This window comes from Eptatretus burgeri, chromosome 8 (genome assembly GCF_056783735.1).
Source record: "Eptatretus burgeri isolate ZD-2024b chromosome 8, Ebu_testis_v1, whole genome shotgun sequence".
Taxonomy (NCBI): domain Eukaryota; kingdom Metazoa; phylum Chordata; class Myxini; order Myxiniformes; family Myxinidae; genus Eptatretus; species Eptatretus burgeri.
In genome coordinates, this window is record NC_140968.1 from 108552997 (window position 1) to 108572637 (window position 19641).

Sequence of the window (19641 nt, forward strand, 5' to 3'; positions counted from 1 at the left end):
AGTAGCAGCTGGAGGAACATTCGCATGGTATGCATAACTTTGAACATTTACTAGCCAGGGCCCGGTTGCAGAAAGGCCTTAGCTTCATATGACAATCATTAAAGTGCTGCAAAATGAGAAAAAGTGTGTGTCAGGGGGCTTTAAAAACAGGAAAATCCACTCCAGCAGGCTTGAAAACATAGGGATCCACACCAAGATCATACAAATCGGACAACTGCAAATACTTCTAAGCAAAAAGTCAACTTTGGGAAGCTAACTTGGTGGCCATCTTGAAAAATGGCCGCCATCTTGGATTTTCAAATGGCCAATCAGGCAGATTTGATTAGAATCCCCTGGAGAACAAATGTGCCAAATTTGATATTCTTGAATCATCATTTGCACGATTCCTCTCAAAAATTTCTGTTATCTGCCCCACTATCAATACATCTTTTCTCCAAGGTACTGTGGAGCAATTTTGAGAATTTGTATTCGTGAGCCATTGGTTGTTGGCAATTCCTCAATATCTTACAATTCCTCCTCAGACATCTCAGAGGTACGATCTGGAAAAAACTGTCACTAACTTGTTCCTGAGATACATTGGTACTTTGTTGTGCGTAGGTGTTGGTCTGCACTGGGTGGGGAGGGAGGGGGAAGGGGGAGGGGGAAGGGGGAGGGGGAAGGGGGCAGGGGATTGGGGAGGAGAGGGAAGGAGATGGGGGAGGAGATGGGGGAGGAGGGGGGAGGAAGACACACATTTTTAAAGGTCAGGAGGAGTGGTGGGGGGGGGTAAGGGGTTAGAAATTGTTTCATGGAGCCTCAGATAATGTGCAAAATGGAAGCAGATGAAACATAATCGACAACGGATTGGACAATTTGGGGGTTCTTCTTTAATACTATTGTTATGCTCACGCACGCTTTCTGAAGTGGGTGACATAGTTGCTATTGGGGTTGAAAAATAGTGGGTAAGTTATTAGGGCACTGCAAAGAAAGGGGGGATGGGGACACTGGAAGTACAGTAGAATCAGTTTTCAGCTCTTTCTGCTCCTCAGTGTAATATCTGTGCAACTCATCATCATTTACACAAGAAGGAATCAAGGCAGCATTGCTCTTAACTTTTTTCTGGAAGTGAAATGCCTTTGCCCTCTGAGATACTCTGGAGACTGATGTCTACTATAAGCAGAGTGTTTACATTTTCTTGTGAAAGTAATTCAAACCGATTACCCATAGATATTGAATAAGATAAAACCAGACCTGTGTCCGACATTACAATCTCTTTGGTAGCCAAAACCACATTCTTTCCCTCATTAGGGTAGCGGCTTTCTAAGGTGTTCTATTTTTTCTTTAAAGAGAAAACTAGTTCATGTAAAACCATCCCAAACACTTGGGTGACTGGTATCAGAGACCTTGTAAGTTGATGCTACGTCATCTGACACAGCAACTGGGGTAGATTATACGACGGTAGCAAGGGGAGCAGATGGAACAGCATTGGCCTAAGAGACCAAGCTGTATGACTGAAGAGGGTATGGATTGTGGACATAAACATTTTAAATGACTAATCTCACCATAAGTAAATCATTTTAGCGTTTCTCTTGCTACATATACCTGATAGTCGTGATTATTAACATGGAATTTGAATATGACATTCAGTACTTGATCCACATTATATTCGGGAAGCAGGATGTACGTGTGTCACCAAAAAGACATGATGTGCTTGGCCTGCACCTTGCGACAGCCCAGAGGCAACATTGTTATCCGAGAAAGCACAAACCGAGATAACTCAGTCAGAAGTGTCTCATTTTTAATGAATGGTGGAACATTTTATAATAATACTTTTATGACTCGGGTGTTGAGTGACGAAGCCAGGACAAAATGACCACTGTCAGCAGACAAACTAGTTGCAACAATTTTGTGTACAAATTGTTCTTCAGCAACAAAGATTACTGCGAATTTGTTCATCCGTGCAGCTGCACGGATGGTATCTATTGCAATAGTCTTGCCAATAGCAATATCAACGTGTTCAACACTGACCTCATAAGGAGGAACACAAACTATGCCACGTTTCCTCGAAAGGGCGTCGAAGGCCGCATAATGGGAACATGCTGACATTTTAACATGAATGCTTTCCCCAGGCTTTGCCTAGTTAGGGGGAATATGAATAGGAAGGAATGTGGAGAAAAATACTGCTTTCTGTAAAGCAAAGAACGCACCACTCGGTATGTACCAGCAGTGAGAACTAACGCAACAAAAACACACCTCAAAATGAACAGGCAAGAGAAACACAACTCATCTGGCCGCCGATGAAATGCTCACCATTCACTGCAAGTTGTGAGTTCCGCCTCTCTCTCGCTCAAGAAAAGGGCAAAGGAAAGACTTGCATATCGAAAACGAGCAGAAAAAAACCCACAAAAACAAAGACTTGGAGACTGAAAACGAGCTAACCCTAACTCTAATAGTTTGGTAAGGAAAGCAACAGCTACGTTCACGACGTGTGTTGTGGCAAGCGCCGAGCAGCAGTCCATAATTGCACCTGTGCAATGGTAGCTGTGTGGAAATGGAGAGAGTGTGCAGTGGGGAGAGAGAAAAGGGGGGGGGGGAGAGAAATATAGAGCGAGAGAGAGCGAAAGAGAAAGAAAAAGAAAAAGAGAAGCAAGAAAAATAAACATAAAGAAAAAAAGTAAGAAAAAGAAAGAGTGAAAAAGAGAAAGGGAAAGAAAGAAAGAGAACAAAAGAGAGAAATAGATAGATACATTGTGATAGATGATCAGAAAAGCAGAATAACTCTGTAGCTTACCTCTTCATGCAGAAATGCGTTGTTACAACAGCAGCAAAAGGCATGCTTGCACTGCTTACATGTAAAGTGCATGCAGCCACCTTTCGCCAGAGCATAACGATACTTGCATTTCGGGCAATCTGTAAGGAGGCATGTTTGATTAAACTTTGCTTCACATTAAATGAACCTTCACCCCACATTCTGTGGATTGGATAGCTCAACATAGATTGTGTTCCTCTGTGAAGTATTGTCAGAATAGTGGGAAAAATATTTGCAGAATCTATATTTTTCCTGCCTATGGATGTTTTTCTTAATCAGAAGCATTTTTTTTGAAACATCACTGCTTTTATTATGTTAATCTAAATCTCATGGGGGCAAAACAATCGGGGTTGCAAAGCTATTTTGTACTAATGCCAAAGCGATGTGAAAGACGATAAAGAATTTGCATTTGGGTCGATGAGTCTCATAATCCAAAGAAAGCACAAGCTTACAGATACTTCCTGAATGGAGGGAAATGGAGGGAAAGTAAAGTACATCAAGCCATTGCAATGTTTACCAATGCCATTTTCTGCAAGATATGCTGCGAGCCCTGCTGCCTGGTACTCCGGGTCATTTTCATGTTTCCACTTGGTGAACTCATCACAGGTGAGTCCTTCATGCTGCTGTTCCCACTGAGTACAAAAAACATAAAAGCAGGTTTTACAAGGACATCATTTCAGTCATAAAAGTATGGTACATACAACAGAAAAAATTAAAATAAATTAGGTTTTAAGTGGTTACAATTGAAAAGTTTAGTTAATGTTATAACAGCACAATTTAAAATGTTATTATTTTGCATCATGTATTGCTGTTGGAGTTTTCAAGAAGTTCAAGAAACAAGACATCCGATCATTGGTTCTGTCGGAGCCTTGTATTTCTGCTCATTAAAGATTCACATGTTTATTACATTCTGTTATACTTCAATGTATTAAGCACTGTGGTCTTGGACTATAAGCAAGAAGTTTGCTCAGTCATATATTCTTGGATCTTTTGATGAGGTTAAGCATCGATATGCCATCTAATTTTAATGCAAACAGAAAATTGTAATGCTCCAAAAAAAATCCACAATTACATAGTGATCATGCATAGTGATGGTGCATCCTCATCGTACAGTTGACCAAATGCCAGCTGACGATGCATGGACGTGAGTAGTACATGACTTGAGCAATATGAGAGTTCTCGGACAACCCCGATTCAATAATAAAAGGAAAAAAATGAAAGAGGAAAAGGGGAGGAAAAGGGGAAACACTATTTGACCATCCAAAAATATCACACCTATTTCTCCCACTTTCAAGTAAGTCAGATGGATATCTGCCTACGTATATAAAACACCATGTGTATAATTTGTGTATTTGTCTGTCCTTCACAAGGACAATTTAAGTTGGGGTTTAAAGGCCAATCTTTTAAAAGGACTTTTAAAATGTTGAAAAAAAAACAACTCCAAAAACATTTTTCATTAGAGTAATTACGTCTTTTTGATTGGAATTGTAGATGGTGACTTGCAACCGGGCCTCAAGGGTAGTGTACAGAAACGTTTTAAAGGAGCAATAAATACAAGGCGCAGGGAGGTGAAATTCGCTGCACATGATGTGTCACGTGCGCAGAGTAAAATGAGTGTTCATTGACGTACAGTATGTAGGATGTCAAATAAATAAAGAATATGTAAGCACACTTGACACTATAGGCCGAGGCTTCAGATTTTGGCACGCCCACGAGGCTGTACCATGAAATGAAATGTCCCAAAAGATAAAGAAAATCGGGTCACATCTGTGCAGGTGGTGTTTTAAAATAATGCTTCTTGCTACGAAACATCATATTTTCCAGTCTCCTTGAATATTTCAAATAAAATAATTCCAACCCATCATTTTTGATGGCCTTTTGCACTACTTCATTACATTACCTACAAATATATTTAATCCTCAATGGTCACCCTTGTCCCTCTCCCCTCCTCCCCCCACACCCTTTTGTCCCTCCCCTCTCAATTAGAGTTCTGGGATATAACAAGTGTTGAAACATTAAATAAACAGGAATTCACTGTCAAACCATTCGGGGAATTGAATTTCATCCGAATGATAATGTTACGGCCCGAGGTTTGGGGTCTACGATGAGGGTGTGACCTCAGTTCCCCACAGACTTACCAGGTCTGAGGCTGCCGGGTACGAATAACTTCATGTCACATTAGGTTGCAAGGCAACTGCGAATGCCAATTAGTCAACGACGTGGTCCAGTGTCCTTCATGTAATTTCCATTTAACTAGAAGTCACGCGGTCTCGTAATCGGGGGGGGGGGGGGGGAGGGGACGTGCCCATGGCTATGCAGAAGCTTATCTTAATTAGATCTTAATTGGGGCACCCAATCAACCGCTAGTGCAAACAGGACTTGGATGAAAGCCAATAAATTTGGGAATTATAACCTTGCAGACTAACCTGGGTGCAGACAGCGCTGGACAAATGGGGGAAAGACGAACACAGACAGATCATAAATGAAGTTCAACAAAAGGGGATTTATTATGTACAGCACAATGTATAATGCGAAGGTATGGTGATATGCAGCATTTTAATGCATAAGCAAACAATCAAAAAGGGGAGATATGGGGGGGGGGTTGGTTGTGGATACCTCCCCGTGAGTGATTTCGAGCGACGGCGAGCTATTAAGCAAACCAGTGAGGAGAAAGCGAGTAGTCAGATGCACAACCATGACATATACCTTCTTGGCATGACTCCTATGAGTGCCATCGGTGAGCCCTATCAAGCAGCCGAGGCCGTATGGCTTCTTGGGGAAAGCAATATGGCTGGCTCTAGCAAAAAATATGCCAAACAATGACAACACATCACACAAAATGATGAGAGGGACACAGGCCTCTCCTACACAGATGTGTAAGTCTGTGCGGCCACACTGAGCATCCGGAATGTGTGCTGAAAAGAATAATGGCTGCACCTTCTCCAGTGAGGAAGAGGATCCCTGCCTGCCTCATGACAGGACAGCATTCCACACCAAAGCTAAAAAGGTGTCACCTGTTCTACAACTAAAAGTGACTAGGATCCCGCTGAATGGCAGAAGATTAAATGAACAGAGCTGGAGCTGAAAGGAGAAGGAAATCATCCTCCACTGCAAAGCGTATTCTGCACATGAAGCATGGGGGCTAGTAGTAAAGGAGAAAGATTGATGAACCAATTGAAATGAACAAAGCTGGCAGTCAAGGCCGAACGAGTTTCACTAACAAAATTAACTGCAGTAGCTTCAATGCTTCCAAGTTACTTCACCCAGGAAAGAATAAAGGAAATGACTGATAAAGCAAGACAGCAAGTAGTTGAAGACAAACTGGATGACCCAAGAGGAGAGAATCAGCATAAAAAATAAAATCTGGACAAGGAAGGAAAATAGACGTTATTATGGGCAATGGAATATGTCAAACGAAAAGGCGTGAGAAAAGAAAGTGCAAACACCTGGGAACAGATAATCCGAAGATTATGCCTTGATAAAGGTAATTTTAATAGGGCAGCTAAACTTAAAGAAAAACAATATCCTCAAAAAGAAAATACTCACAGAGGAGGAACAAAGAATAAGAGATTAACAAACTGAAGAGGCAATAAGAAATGACTGGTCACCTATAAATGGTGAACTACCATCAATGCCATAATGGAATGACGGGACACATTCAGAATGACATTCCCAGAGTACAAACTCCCAAAGAAAAGGAACAACCAACAGAAAATAGAACAAGAGAGGAAAACATAAACCGATGAGATTTCAAATTGAATCATAATAACAGAAGCAGAAATCGGGAAACAGATTGTAGGATTGAATCAAGAAACAAAACTGAAAACCACACAACAGGACCAGAAAATGACAAAAGGAAATGCTGCAGCAGCACCCGTAGCGAGAGATCTACTTGAAGTTACTCGCTCAGATCAAATTGTCACCTTTGCAAACAAAATAAATAATAGCAACAATGATAGATTACAATGAGGAGTAGAATAATGGACAACAGAATGAAGAGGAGGAAGAGGAGGTTAACAATAAATAGCATAGGCTCAAAGATGAGCTGGTTAATAAAATAAAGCAAACCAAACTAATTTCACCAAAGCAAAGATCAAATCTCCACTGAATAAAAAATAAACAGTTGAAGATGCAAGGAAAGAGAATATACCAAGCAGTCACTAAAATGCTCCCAAAATCACCTAATCTGAGAGAAATTAACAATGTGAATTTTGCAGCAACACTAAGTCCAAGAGAAAATAAGAGGTAAACGACGATATCAAAAAGACAGATCTGATAATTAATTAATCTGACCAGAAACAAAACACAATCATGGAAACAGACCGGACAAATACAACAATTCAACAGGGGAAACAGAAGTCCAAAGCTCATGAAAAGAATCAGACAAATAAAAAAAGATATACAACATACAAAACAATGGACTAGAACCGTTAGCTGTCCATAATAAACTCCAAAACAACAGATAGCAAGGGAAATAAAAAAAACTATGATGAGGCCAACAATGGAAGAAATAAAAATAAACAGTTTGAAAACAACCCAAAAAAGTTCTACCGAGAGAGAGAATTCTACCGTTATATATATATATATATATATATATATATATATATATATATATATATATATATATATATATATATATATATATATATATATACACACACACACACACACACACACACACACACACACACACACACACACACACACACACACACACACACACACACACACACACACACACACACACACACACACACACACACACACACACGCAATTAAAAAAATTTGACGTATGTCGGGTTGACATTTTGACCTATATTAACCTCAAAAGTTATAGGTGGTGGAATTCACTGACCTGATATGCAAATTCTGTTCAAATTTGAAGTCCATCAGATGAAATTTGAGGATTTTAGAAAATTTGGTTTAAATTGGCCTATGTAGACCTTTTTGGTCGACCAAATTTTACGAAACTTTAATGCAGGATCGTCACAGGATCAGTAGCATTAATCTCTGAAAATTTCAGAATGATCAGTTGAGCAGTTTGGACTGGAGGCAAGCAAACAGACAGACAAATAAATAAACAAACAAACAAATGGAGGCGATGAACATACTTGTCAAAAATATGTTTTTTTTGCCAAGTCACAAACAAACTAACAAAAAAGAAAAAGAGCAATCAGAGATTGCAGACCCTCGCCAGGACTGCTTTTGTGTGGTGTTTATGTAGTTTTGTGTGGTGGTTGTGCACTGGTGTGTTACATAATTAATGAGAGACATAATTAGACCTGCCATTTTATAACTGCTGGCAGTGATGACAAGGTACCACGACATCCCACTTTGATGCAATCCCACTTTGATCAGGCACCTGACCCTGACCCATGATGTTTATATTCAATTTAATTTAGATGGGATTAAAATAAATTAAATTCAAGTCAAATGAAGACCAAACAGGTACAGTCCTGCATTGGAGTAATGAAAAAGAACTGAAACAAGAAAAAAGCCTAGATGAAGTTAAAGTCATCAGGAGGAACCTGGATAGGATTCACATTTCAGCTGCTACTCCTCCACCCTCAAATCCATCCAGGCACAAGTGAGCATTATTCAAAATTAAAAAAAAAACCCATATCAAAGAATTACATAATTCTGGCTACCAGACCATGTGCCTGATGAAGTTGAAATTTGAGGCATGTATTCCACATCGCAAACAGATCATAAATGTGAAGTTTCACGTCGATTGATTGAGCTGTTCCAGAGAAAACATCATTTAATATTTTTCTTAAATCCAATATGGCTACCAAACCATGTGACCTATCAATTATTCCTAAAACCAACTTGTACATCCATGGCTTGGGGAACATATGTGTGGTTTCTCCTCGATTTGTCCAGCCATTCTGGAGAAGATATATACATGCAATCCTCGGGTTACGACGGTCTCGATGTACGACGTTTCGTGGTTATGACGCATCCCCAATAAATTATTAAGAAAAAACCAAGTGCAAAAACGTGAGTTTTGAATTCCCCATGTGAACGTTTGTTTCTTCATACCGTAATCTTACCAAATCAATATCTCTCTAAATATATTCTGAGGTCGCAAACTCATCACTGAAGAAAGCAGGGAAACACACAAACAGCCGCGACGATCAGGGAAGACACTTGGAGTGTGGATTGAACTTTTTCAAGCTCAGCTGTGGTTTACCTCGCTCATTCTACATTTTTCAAGTTTCGGTTAACAATGCAAGGTAATAAACGTAAATAGAAATACCATATAGATAAATAACGACGTCGATCCAAGTAAGAAGAATAACCTCTCTGCGATGAGTCAGGAAAATTAATTGACTCTGCAGACTTTCACAGTGAGTTTTGAATTCACGAAGAGTCAAAACCAGTTTTGAAACCTCATGTGAATCTAAAAATAGACTGGAGACTGACGACAACAACTTGATTTGGCCTGAACTCTTCATCGGGAAAACCCGCAACATTGGAAAAATCAAATTTTACGGTAGTGCTTTGGCTGGAAGACCACCATCAACGGCGTATCCCAATGAGCCTTATGTTGATTCAGGAGAAGGCTAAAAGATTGTTTGAGGAATGAGGGGCAGAACACACTAAAAGGTGTGTTCTGACTTACACAGAAAATCGCGTTACGACGTGTCGTGGGAACGGAACTCCGTCGCAAGTCGAGGACCCCCTGTATCGGTTTTAGGGTAAATCTAATATGACTGCCAAACCATGTGACCAATGACATCATGTGTGTGAACCTTTTGTTCCTCATAGATAGGTGGTAATATGTGTTAAGTTTCACCTTGATCTGTTCAGCCACTTCAGAGAAAGGTTATTTAAAAAGAAAACAACATGGCTGCCGAATCACGTGCCCGATGACATCATCAAATTTTTCACTGTGGACCATTTTATTCCTAGATGACCCTCAAAATTTTTCATAGTGATTGGATATAGTGTTCTACATATGCAATTATGACATCATAAAGAGGACACCTATGATGTCATAAAAAAAAAGATCACACTTATTCCCCATGTGGAGTACTTGCGACGTGCCAAGTTTAATTTTTTTCCTTGGTGCCGTTTCAGAGATACAGAGGTCCAAAGTTTTTCCGTTTTTAGAATATGGCTGCCACACCACGTGACCTATGACATCATAATTATCATTGAAACATTCTACATGAGTAGTCGCACCAATGGTGAAAATTTCGTCTCAATATCTGACAAGCGGTTGCGGAGAAAAACATGAAAGTTCTGTGCGGACAAACAAACAGAATGGAGCCAGACAAACAAAACAAACAAACAAACAAATGGAGGCAATCAACATACTTGTCAAAAAAATGTTTTTTCCAAGTAACAAACGGATCCAAATGCAATACCCTCTACTCTGGCGAGGGTAATAAGACTTGCAAGTTAGCTGGCCAAAGACACACATTCAGTCATGGAAGCCAAAACGTGCCCCCTTCAACTGCAGTGAATGACAACCACTCAATGTCTACAGTGACAACATTTAAATAGCTTGGATGTAAAGTGTCCTCACCTGGAATAAAGAAACATGCTGCTTCAGCCTAGTTTATTCTGGCCTCCATCATACAGCTGGAAAGCTCCAGTAATCAAAGGCTCAAGCTGCATTTGTACACAAATTGATCACACCCATATTCTCCAGACGGAGCTGAGACTTGGACAAAAAACAGCTACAATGTATGCCCTCATCAATATCCTGCACATTCCCCAGCAGGATCAGGTAACAAATGAAGAATTTCACAGATCTCCCAAATTAATGACATGGCCTCCACTATCAACTGTGCCCAACTTTGACAATTTAGCAATGGATTTCATTTTTTTGGGGATGCAGTGTTCAGGCTCGAATGAGAGCTAACACACAGACCGTACAAGGGGAGCAGGAGACAAGCGGGGCGGGAGAGGGAAGGACAAAACAGTGGGGAACAGAGACATGAGGAGATCTGAAGAGGGATTGGGTGGAGAACACAGGGTAAACAAGGACATTGCAGACACTTTCAGAAACTTACACGACAGGGACTTGAAGGAAAGCAGGGAATTTGAAAGAGGTGGGTTGGGGTGGATTATCGGATGAAGAAAAGATCGAGGTTTCGGATGGGGGAAGATAAGAGATGGTGGTGAACAGATGTTTTGAAAACCTGGAGGGAAGAGTGGGATTAAAGAGAGTGCGGAGGTTTGTTCCAAAGGTGGGGAAAAAGAGGAATGAAAGAGTGAAGGTGAGCAGTGATTCTTGATGTTGGTAGTTTTACCAGAAGGGGGTTGTTGGCAGACCTCGAATGCCCTGCGGAAATATGGCAGGGACATATCTCAGACAAAGCAAAAAGGGGGGTGGAGGAGGGCGAGGTCAGAGAGGAGACGGTAGAAGACAGACAGACCACCATCCTGCCTGCGATGAGAGTGAGAGACCCAAAGACTCAGCCTCATCGCAGGAGATACCAATGGTTCTAATTGCCTTGGTTTCCATGGCGTAAAGCCGAGAAAGGTGAAAGGCAGGAGCATCAGCCCAGAGGGGAGAGCGGTACTCCATTAGGCTGTATACGAAAGCTTTATATGTGGTCAGGAGCTCAGGTGGGTCAAGGAAGCGCTTTCAATGATGGAGGATGCCCACTTCATGACTGGCATGAGAGGCCAGCTTGGAAATGTGGCTTTCTCAGGAAAGATCATAACAGATTGTAGGACACAAAAGCTTGAATGGAAGAACTTCTTCAAGAGGATTGTTGAGAAAGTAGATGGGGGGGGGGGGGTTCCAGATGGTCCTTTCGGAGAGGCATCGTGAGAGTGTGAGATTTGTTTGGATTGAAAGACATGTACCACGTGTTGGACCAGTTTGTGATTATATCCAGATCTGTAGAGAGTGAAGAGGCTGCTGATTGCCGATCTGAGGGATGACAAATGGTACAGTAGAGGGTGGAGTCATCAGCAAAGAGATAAAGAGGATTTTCCAGAGAGTCGGAGAGATAATTAATGAAAACCAGAAAATGAACAGGGCCCAGAACGCTACCTTGAGGAACTCCAGCCTGGACAGGAAGAGGGGATGAAAGAACTCCATTTCTGGCAACACGTTGACTGCGAGAGGAGAGGAAGTCTGCGAGCCATGAGTGGAGATGGCCTTGGATACCATAGGAAGAGAGTTTGGTGAGCAGGACAGGGTGCCAGACCATGTCAAAAGTACACGATATGTCTAGGGATATGGCTGTGATTTCATGACCAGTATTGAGGATCTCCATTCATTGTTGCGACAGTAGAATCAGCATATCCTGGGTAGAGTGACCTGGTCTGATTCCAAGTTGATGATCGGAAATCAAGCCATTGGAGAAGAGGAAGGATTTAATGTCTGAAGCGATGATGGATTCCATAACCTTGCTGATGATATTGAGAAGGTTGATTGGTCTGTAGTTGCAGGGATCTGTTTTTGCACCTTTTCTGTGAAAAGCTGTAATGTTTGCTGATTTCTAAGCAGATGGCAAATGACCTTGAACAAATGAGAGGGTGAATAGAACAGAGAGAGGGTGAGCAAGAACAGAGGAGCAAGTTTTTAGGACACGTGGGCTGATTCTGTCTGTACCGGTTGCAGAATCTGAGCCGAGGTTTGACAGCAAGCTCTCCACTTTATCAGAAGAAAAGGACACAGAGTCCAGGGACAGTTGTGTGCAACTGGGTAAGGTGGGTAAAGAGAGCGATGGGTTTAGAACACAACATTAAGAAGCAAACACCTAGTTTAGACATTCAGCCTTTTCACGTGTAGTATGAGCTGCGTGGCCATTTGAGGTAAGGGAGGGGATGGAGGGGGAACATACACCAGAAACGGACTTAACTCGATGCCACCAAGATTTAGAGGAGGGAAACAAGTTTGAAAGTTCAGACTTGAGATTCGAAAGATGTTGCTTTCTGGCCCTCAGATGTTAGAACCACACATACTTTGGGACAAAAGAGGAGGAGCTGATACTGAAGCAGAAGACAGTGAAGAGGTGCCAAGAGCAGAGCTAGGATGAGGAGCAATATGGGAGGGGAAAGGAGTTAAGAGGAGGAAGATTTAAGGAGGTGGTGTGAATTGTCGCTGAATTTGTAAAAAAAAAAAAAAGGACGATTGGTGGAACACGAAGATGCATTGCAAATTGCGATTTTAAATTTTTTAAGTGAGAGATGTGATTGAAGACATTACGTGAGGGATGCAATTAAGGAGAATTAAGAGAATGGAGAAAAGAAACGTAATGGTGGGACATTTTAGACACAGGATGAAGGAAAGGTCGAATTGAAAACAGCCTTTTGATGAAGATGCATCGGTCAAGGCAGCGATGATGCCATCATCAAGGCAGCGATGCATCAATCACACTCTTTGCAGACCTTTCTACTGACTGGATGCATTCAAGATGTAGACCATGCATCAGATGGAAAGACCCCTTGACTTCACTTCTGCAGTATATTGGTTTGATTTGGGATGACGCAATATGAGTGTCACAACACAGGCTAACCTGGAGATCCCTCATTGCTGTGGCTCCATTATGAAAGTGACAGGTCAGATTAATTAACTCCACCGTGATTTGTGAGCAATATCAAAATAATTAATAGCAATGTATTCACAGTTTGAGGTCAAAAGAACCAATGGAGGGTGATTAGTAAAATATATGAGATCCGTCTAAAAAGTAACGGGACTGAGCCTGCTGTGTGCTCCACTTACACAACTTAAATGAATGGGTTGCATCACAGTTTTTCGCAACATTCCAGAAATATATGATTGGTGATGGTTGACTGCGCTCGTTGTGTGATTTTTTACAGGTCTTGCTTTACACGGTGTCTAGTCTGAGTCATCGCGCTATGAGTCGTGAGCAGAGAGTCAATCTGAAGTTTCTTGCAAAGCTTGGCAAAACACCTGACCGAATCCTTCACAATGCTGCAGCAAATCTATGGGGAAGAAACAATGTCACGTACACGTGCATTTGATTGGCACAAGAGGTTCTCAAAGAGGGACGGGAGGAGGTTGAAGACGATCCACAGTCGATCCACAGAAGGTTGAAGGCCTTCAACGAGCAGAATGGCGGGCAACATCGAGCGTGTGAAGCAGATGGTGCACGCAGATCATCGACTCACGGTGTGGATGATTGCTGAGGAACATTCAATCAACAAGGACACTGTCTGGAGCATCATCACTGAAAATGATGGTCCCCAAGCTGTTGGCCGAGGACCAGAAACAGCAAAGAATCACTGCCTGTCAAGACATTATCGAGCGCCTCCAGGACGATCCAGACCTGCTCGGAAGAGTCATTACTGGCGATGAATCGTGGATATTCGAATATGATCCTGAGACCAAACGGCAGAGTCGTCAGTGGAAAAGTCTGGCATCACCAAGACCAAAGAGAGCAAGCATGTCGAAGTCGAAGGTCAAGGTGATGGTCATCACGTTTTTTGACATCAAGGGCATCGTCCACTTCGAGTTTCTACCACAGGGTCAAACAGTGAATCAATACTTGTACAAGGAGATCCTCCGGCGCCTCATGAGATCAGTCCGGGACAAGAGGAGTGATCTGTGGGAGAACGACGCCTGGATGCTCCACCATGACAACGCCCATGTTCACAGAGCCCTGAGCATCCAAAAGTTTCTGGCGGAGAGGAACGTGCCAACTCTGGAGCAACCCCTGTATTCGCCAGACTTGGCCCCTTGTGATTTTTTCCTCTTCCCCAAGCTCAAGGGGGTGACTAAGGGAACCCGATTTCCTGATGTGGAGGCCATCAAAAGGGCCGTGATGACGGAGCTCCGGAGGATTCCAGAATAAACCTTCCGGGGGTACATCGAAGCGTGGAAGAAGAGGATGGACAAGTGTGTGAGACTGGAGGGAAACTATTTTGAAGGGGACAAGCTGTGATTTCAATATATTTTTTGGAATAAAATTTCTGTGAAGTCAGTCCCGTTACTTTTTAGACGGATCTCGTTTGTACGTATATTTCTGCATTCGATATTCTTAACATGCGAGCATAATGAAAACAAGTATTATATTTGTTAACTTCCAATTTTTGATTTCTTTTTCTCCCATAATTGAGATATTAAAGATATCTGCAAGCGTGAACTCACTTCGACGACTTCAATAATTAACTTTGGAAATAAATAATTTTGTCTTGGAATAATATGTACAATATGTGAGCTCAAATTCAAAATAAAATATTGCAGCTCCAAATATTAATAAACCGAGCTGTTATGTTATGATTGAAATACTTACAGGCTTTTTGCATTTACTGCAGGTACTTTTATTGCAATGAGGACAAAGCATCTTCAGCTGTTGTCCATCATGTAGAATTCCATTTGGGCACTGAAATGAGAACAATGACAGGTCCCATCAGATGTTTGGAAGATAATTGGAAAATTAATAAAGACAAGCTACATCATGATGAAGTAAGTGAGGGAGGGTGAAGATGTGAAGGAGGTGAGGATAGGAAGGAAGTAAAGAGGGATAGTCGGGAACATCACAGTAACTAGGGTAGAGGGACAAAAAATGACAATGAGATTTGTCATTAAAAAAGTTGCCAAAAGGATTAATCCTAGAATGTTTGGTTATTTTGATTATTAACCCCTTACCCACACACGCATTCATCGTTCTTTTCTCCCATCATCTCTTACCAGCCCCATTCTCTCCCCCATTCTACCTCCTTCCTCACACAAAAAAGATTGGACACATTTGAAATACTAGAAGGGGACTCGGTAGAGCGTATACCTCTGCCACGTAATGCCTGATTCACGAGAACATATCGGGCCCAATACGTTTTTGAAATATGCCATGCAGTTCCAGATCGTTTTTGTTACAATCACCCAATGGTGAAGAATCACTTTAAAAATTCAATAATTCTCATATCCAGATCTGGATCTTCACCAAAATCAAAACAGTTTGTCATGGCCACACACCCAACCTGTACATCAAATTTCATCCAAATCCGTCCCCAACTTTTTGAGATATCGTGCAGTATATCGGTTTAGCCCCATCGCTCAATGGTGACGAATCACTTTTAAAATTCTAGTAGTCGGATCCGGATACGGATCTTCACCAACATCTAAACAGTTCGTCCTCATCACACACCCAACAAAATTTCAACCGGATCTGTCCCCAACTTTTTGAGATATCCTGTACACTAATAAATAAACAGACAAACAGGCAGACAGAAAGGGGTGAAAACATAACCTCCTTTCACCTTCGGTGTCGGAAGTAAGAAGGATATTTAATAATAGAAGTTATTCATTCAAATGTTTGTAAAGTCCCACCTGAGCCTCATCCAGGTGGAGGAGTTGCTCTCTTCATCAAAGACTCTATTCCTCACTCTCCATGCACTGCCCTCACTCCAACACACCCCCAGGAGTACTTCTGGCTACGGCTTCCCTCCAATCCAACCTCATGTTTATATGTGTACTGTACCATCCACCTAACAGTGATGACTCCATCTACACCTCACTATCCGAAAACATGGCCCAACTTCTATCTTCTCATCCAAACTCTCTCTTCCTCATATCTGGCAACTTCAATTGTAATCATGCCAGTTGGCTAGGTATGGGTGGGTAACTCCCTCACCTATCATGGCACTTCAGCAAAAGCTTTCTGTGACTCATTGGGACTGACTCAATCGGTCAACTTCCCAAATCGGATCTCAACCAATGGTACTCCATCGCTTCTGGATCTGATTTTGACAAATTTCCCTGACAATATCTGCTGCTCTTCCTCCATTCCAATCGGATCTTCTGACCACGTCCTTGTCAAAGTGGACATCTCTCTGGCTGTTACCAGAGAACCACCTCACCGGCGTCGAGTCTGGCATTTCACTCAAGCCGACTAGCAGGGTCTCCAATCAGCCATCAAACTTATAGACTGGTCTCCTATCGCTACTTTGTCCAACATCAACTCATCCTGGGAATTCTTTCAAAGAAACTTGCTCTCCCTCATGCACAGATTTATCCCCTGTCGTCTTCAGTTGTCCCACCCTTCCTCCCGCCCTTGGTTCACGAAAGCTTGTGGTGAGGCAGTTGTCCTGAAACAACTTGCCTTTGCCTCATGGAAAGCAGACCCAAATGAGGGCAATCTCGGTTCCTTCCATAAACCTGGGAACAAGTGTGTATCTCCCCTCAGGAGAGCCAGAAAACAACATCTTTCCAAGCTCAAGTCTGAATTTTCAAACCTCTCTCCCAACTAAAAATCCTGGTGGCATCTAATCAAATCTGTTTCTGGTGGATGTTCCCCCTCCATCCCCTCCTCGACCTCAAATGGTCGCATTGCTGATACTGCACGTGAAAGGGCTGAATACCTAAACTCAGTGTTTGCAGCTAAATCTTGTGTCCAAAACCCATCGCTTTCTCTACCCACTTTACCCAGTCAAACCCAACTGTCCCTGGACTCTGTGTCCTTTTCTCCTGACAAGGTGGAGAGCTTGCTGTCAAACCTCGACTCAGATTCTGCAACGGTTCCAGACGGCATCAGCCCACGTATCCTAAAAACCTGCTCTTCTGCTCTTGCTCACCCTCTCTCTGTTATATTCACCCTCTTATTTGCTCAAGGCCATCTGCCATCTGCTTGGAAATCAGCAAACACTACTGCCCTGCATAAAAAAGGTGCAAAAACAGATCCCTGCGACTGCAGACCAATCAGCCCTCTCCCAATCATCATCAAGGTTACGAAACCCATCATCGCTTCAGACATTAAATCCTTCCTCTTCTCCAATGGCTTGATTTCCGTTCATCAACTTGGTTTCAGACCAGGTCACTTGACCCTGGATATGCTGCTTCTGCTCTCCCAACAATGGATGGAGGTCCTCAATGCCAGACATGAAATCAGAGCCATATCCCGAGACATATCACGTGCTTTTGACATGGTCTGGCACCCTGCCCTGCTCACCAAACTCTCCTTCCTATGGTATCCAAGGCCAGCTCGACTCATGGCTCGCAGACTTCCTCTCCTGTCACGGTCAACGTGTGGCCCTAAAATGGAGTTCTTTCATCCCCTCTTCCTGTCCAGGCTGGAGTTCCTCAAGGTAGCGTTCTGGGACCTGTTCTTCTTCTGGTTTTCATCAATGATCTCTCTGACTCTCTGGAAAATCCTCTATATCTCTTTGCTGATGACTCCACCCTTTGCCATACCATCTGTCATCCCTCAGACCGGCAAGCAGCAGCTTCTTTGCTCACTGCAGACCTGGATAAAATCACAAACTGGTCCAACACGTGGAACATGTCTTTCAATCTGGACAAATCTCACACTCTCACTATGTCTCTCTGAAAGGACCATTTAGAAACCTCCCCCATCCACTTTGTCAACAATCCTCTGGAAGAAGTCCTTTCTTTAAAGCTTCTGGGTCTCACTATCTGCCATGATCTTTCCTGGGACATTTCTAACCTGGCCTCCAAAGCCAGTCTCCAACTGGGAATCCTCCGTCGTGCAAAGTCCTTCCTCGGCCCACCTGAGCTCTTGACCACTTACAAAAGTTTCATCTGCAGCCTGATGGAATACTGCTCTCCCCTCTGAGATGGTGCTCCTGCCTCCCACCTTTCTCGGCTTCACACTGTGGAAACCAGGGAATTTTGGATCATTGGCATCTCCCGCAATGAGGCTGAGCCTTTGGGCCTCTCACTCTCTCACCACAGGCTGGTCCGTGGTCTTTGTCTTCTATAGTCTCCTCTCCAGCCTCGCCCCACCCTGCTCTCTCTGCAATTTGTCCCCACCACATTTCCTCAGGGCGACCAAGGCCCGCCATCAACCCCCTTCTGGTAACACTACCAAAATCACGAATCACTGCTCACCTTCACTTTTTCATTCCTCTTTTTCCCCACCTTTGGAATAAACTCCTTCACTCCATTCAATCCCATTCTTCCCTCCAGGCCTTCAAAACAGCTGTTCACCACCACCTATCATCCCCCATCCAAATCCTCCATCTTTTCGACCCCCGATAGTCCACCCAAGTGCACCTCCCTCAAATTCCCTGCTTTACTTCCTGAAAGTCCCTGTAATGTCCATCTATTCCCCATGTTCCCCATCCCATCCCTCTCCCTTCCACAAATCTAATGTCCCTGTTCCCCAATGTTTTGTCCTTCCCACTCCCACCCCTCTTGTCTCATGCTCCCCCTTGCTGTGCATTGTGTGTTAGCTCTCATACGAGCCTTGACAAGGGATGCAAAAAAAAAGAACCAGTTCTCCTCGCATTGAACGAACTCTGTGGTACCATTAAAAATGGGGGTGCCAATTGCAGAAACAAACCCTACAACAGCAATAAGCTTGACACAAGTCCCTATGCTGGAGTGGGAGGGCTTAATAAAGCACTCCATTTCTCACTGTATGTACATGGCTCTCACCCCTCTAAAACCCCACGAGTACCTATGGCTGCACTTGCCTCTCTGCAAACACTCCTTGTTTGTCTGTGTGTTGTGTTGTTTTAACAGTGACTCCCCATTTACATTTCTCTCTTTGTCAACAGGCATCAACTTACAACCACCCACACCAACTCTTTTCCTCATACACAATGATTTCAACATAGCAATTGACTTGGAGTTGGCACCACTTTGGAAATTTGCCACAAATGGCTTCTCAATCTCCATGTGCCTGACCCAATCGATGAACTTTCTGACATGGATTTATGGCAAAAGCAAATCCTCCCTTCTGGATCTGTTAGTGACCCACTTTATATAAAAAAAAAATTTTTGGATACAAAGTCGAGGTTTGTGGAGGAGCTAGAACATAGAAAGGATCAGGGCATAACAGAACAAAAGGAACAGTAGAAAGAGAGGGGGAAGGGGGGGGGAATCAACAGCAGGATTGAGGGACAAAATGGAGGGTGACTTGGAGAAACAAAGGAAGTGGGGATGAACGAGGGCAAATGGA

At 42.7% G+C, this 19641-nt stretch overlaps 1 protein-coding gene across 4 annotated transcripts in view; it reads right to left on the minus strand.

Annotated features, from left to right (window-relative positions):
* The window catches only part of RNF31 (ring finger protein 31), a 155504-nt gene that overhangs the window by 75727 nt on the left and 60136 nt on the right, over nt 1-19641 (minus strand). For 3 of the 4 annotated variants that reach the window (XR_015061278.1, XM_085893481.1, XM_085893482.1), the window contains exons 6-8: nt 15016-15105; nt 3306-3420; nt 2771-2889 (exon numbers count right to left, since the gene is read on the minus strand). Coding sequence is in view for 3 of the 4 variants with exons in the window: in XM_085893481.1 (XP_085749607.1) it covers nt 2771-2889; nt 3306-3420; nt 15016-15105 (324 nt within the window). In the remaining variant the exon portion in view is untranslated. Of the gene's footprint in view, nt 1-2289; nt 2521-2770; nt 2890-3305; nt 3421-15015; nt 15106-19641 lie in introns of all 4 variants that reach the window. The other variant, XM_085893483.1, reaches the window with a different exon arrangement.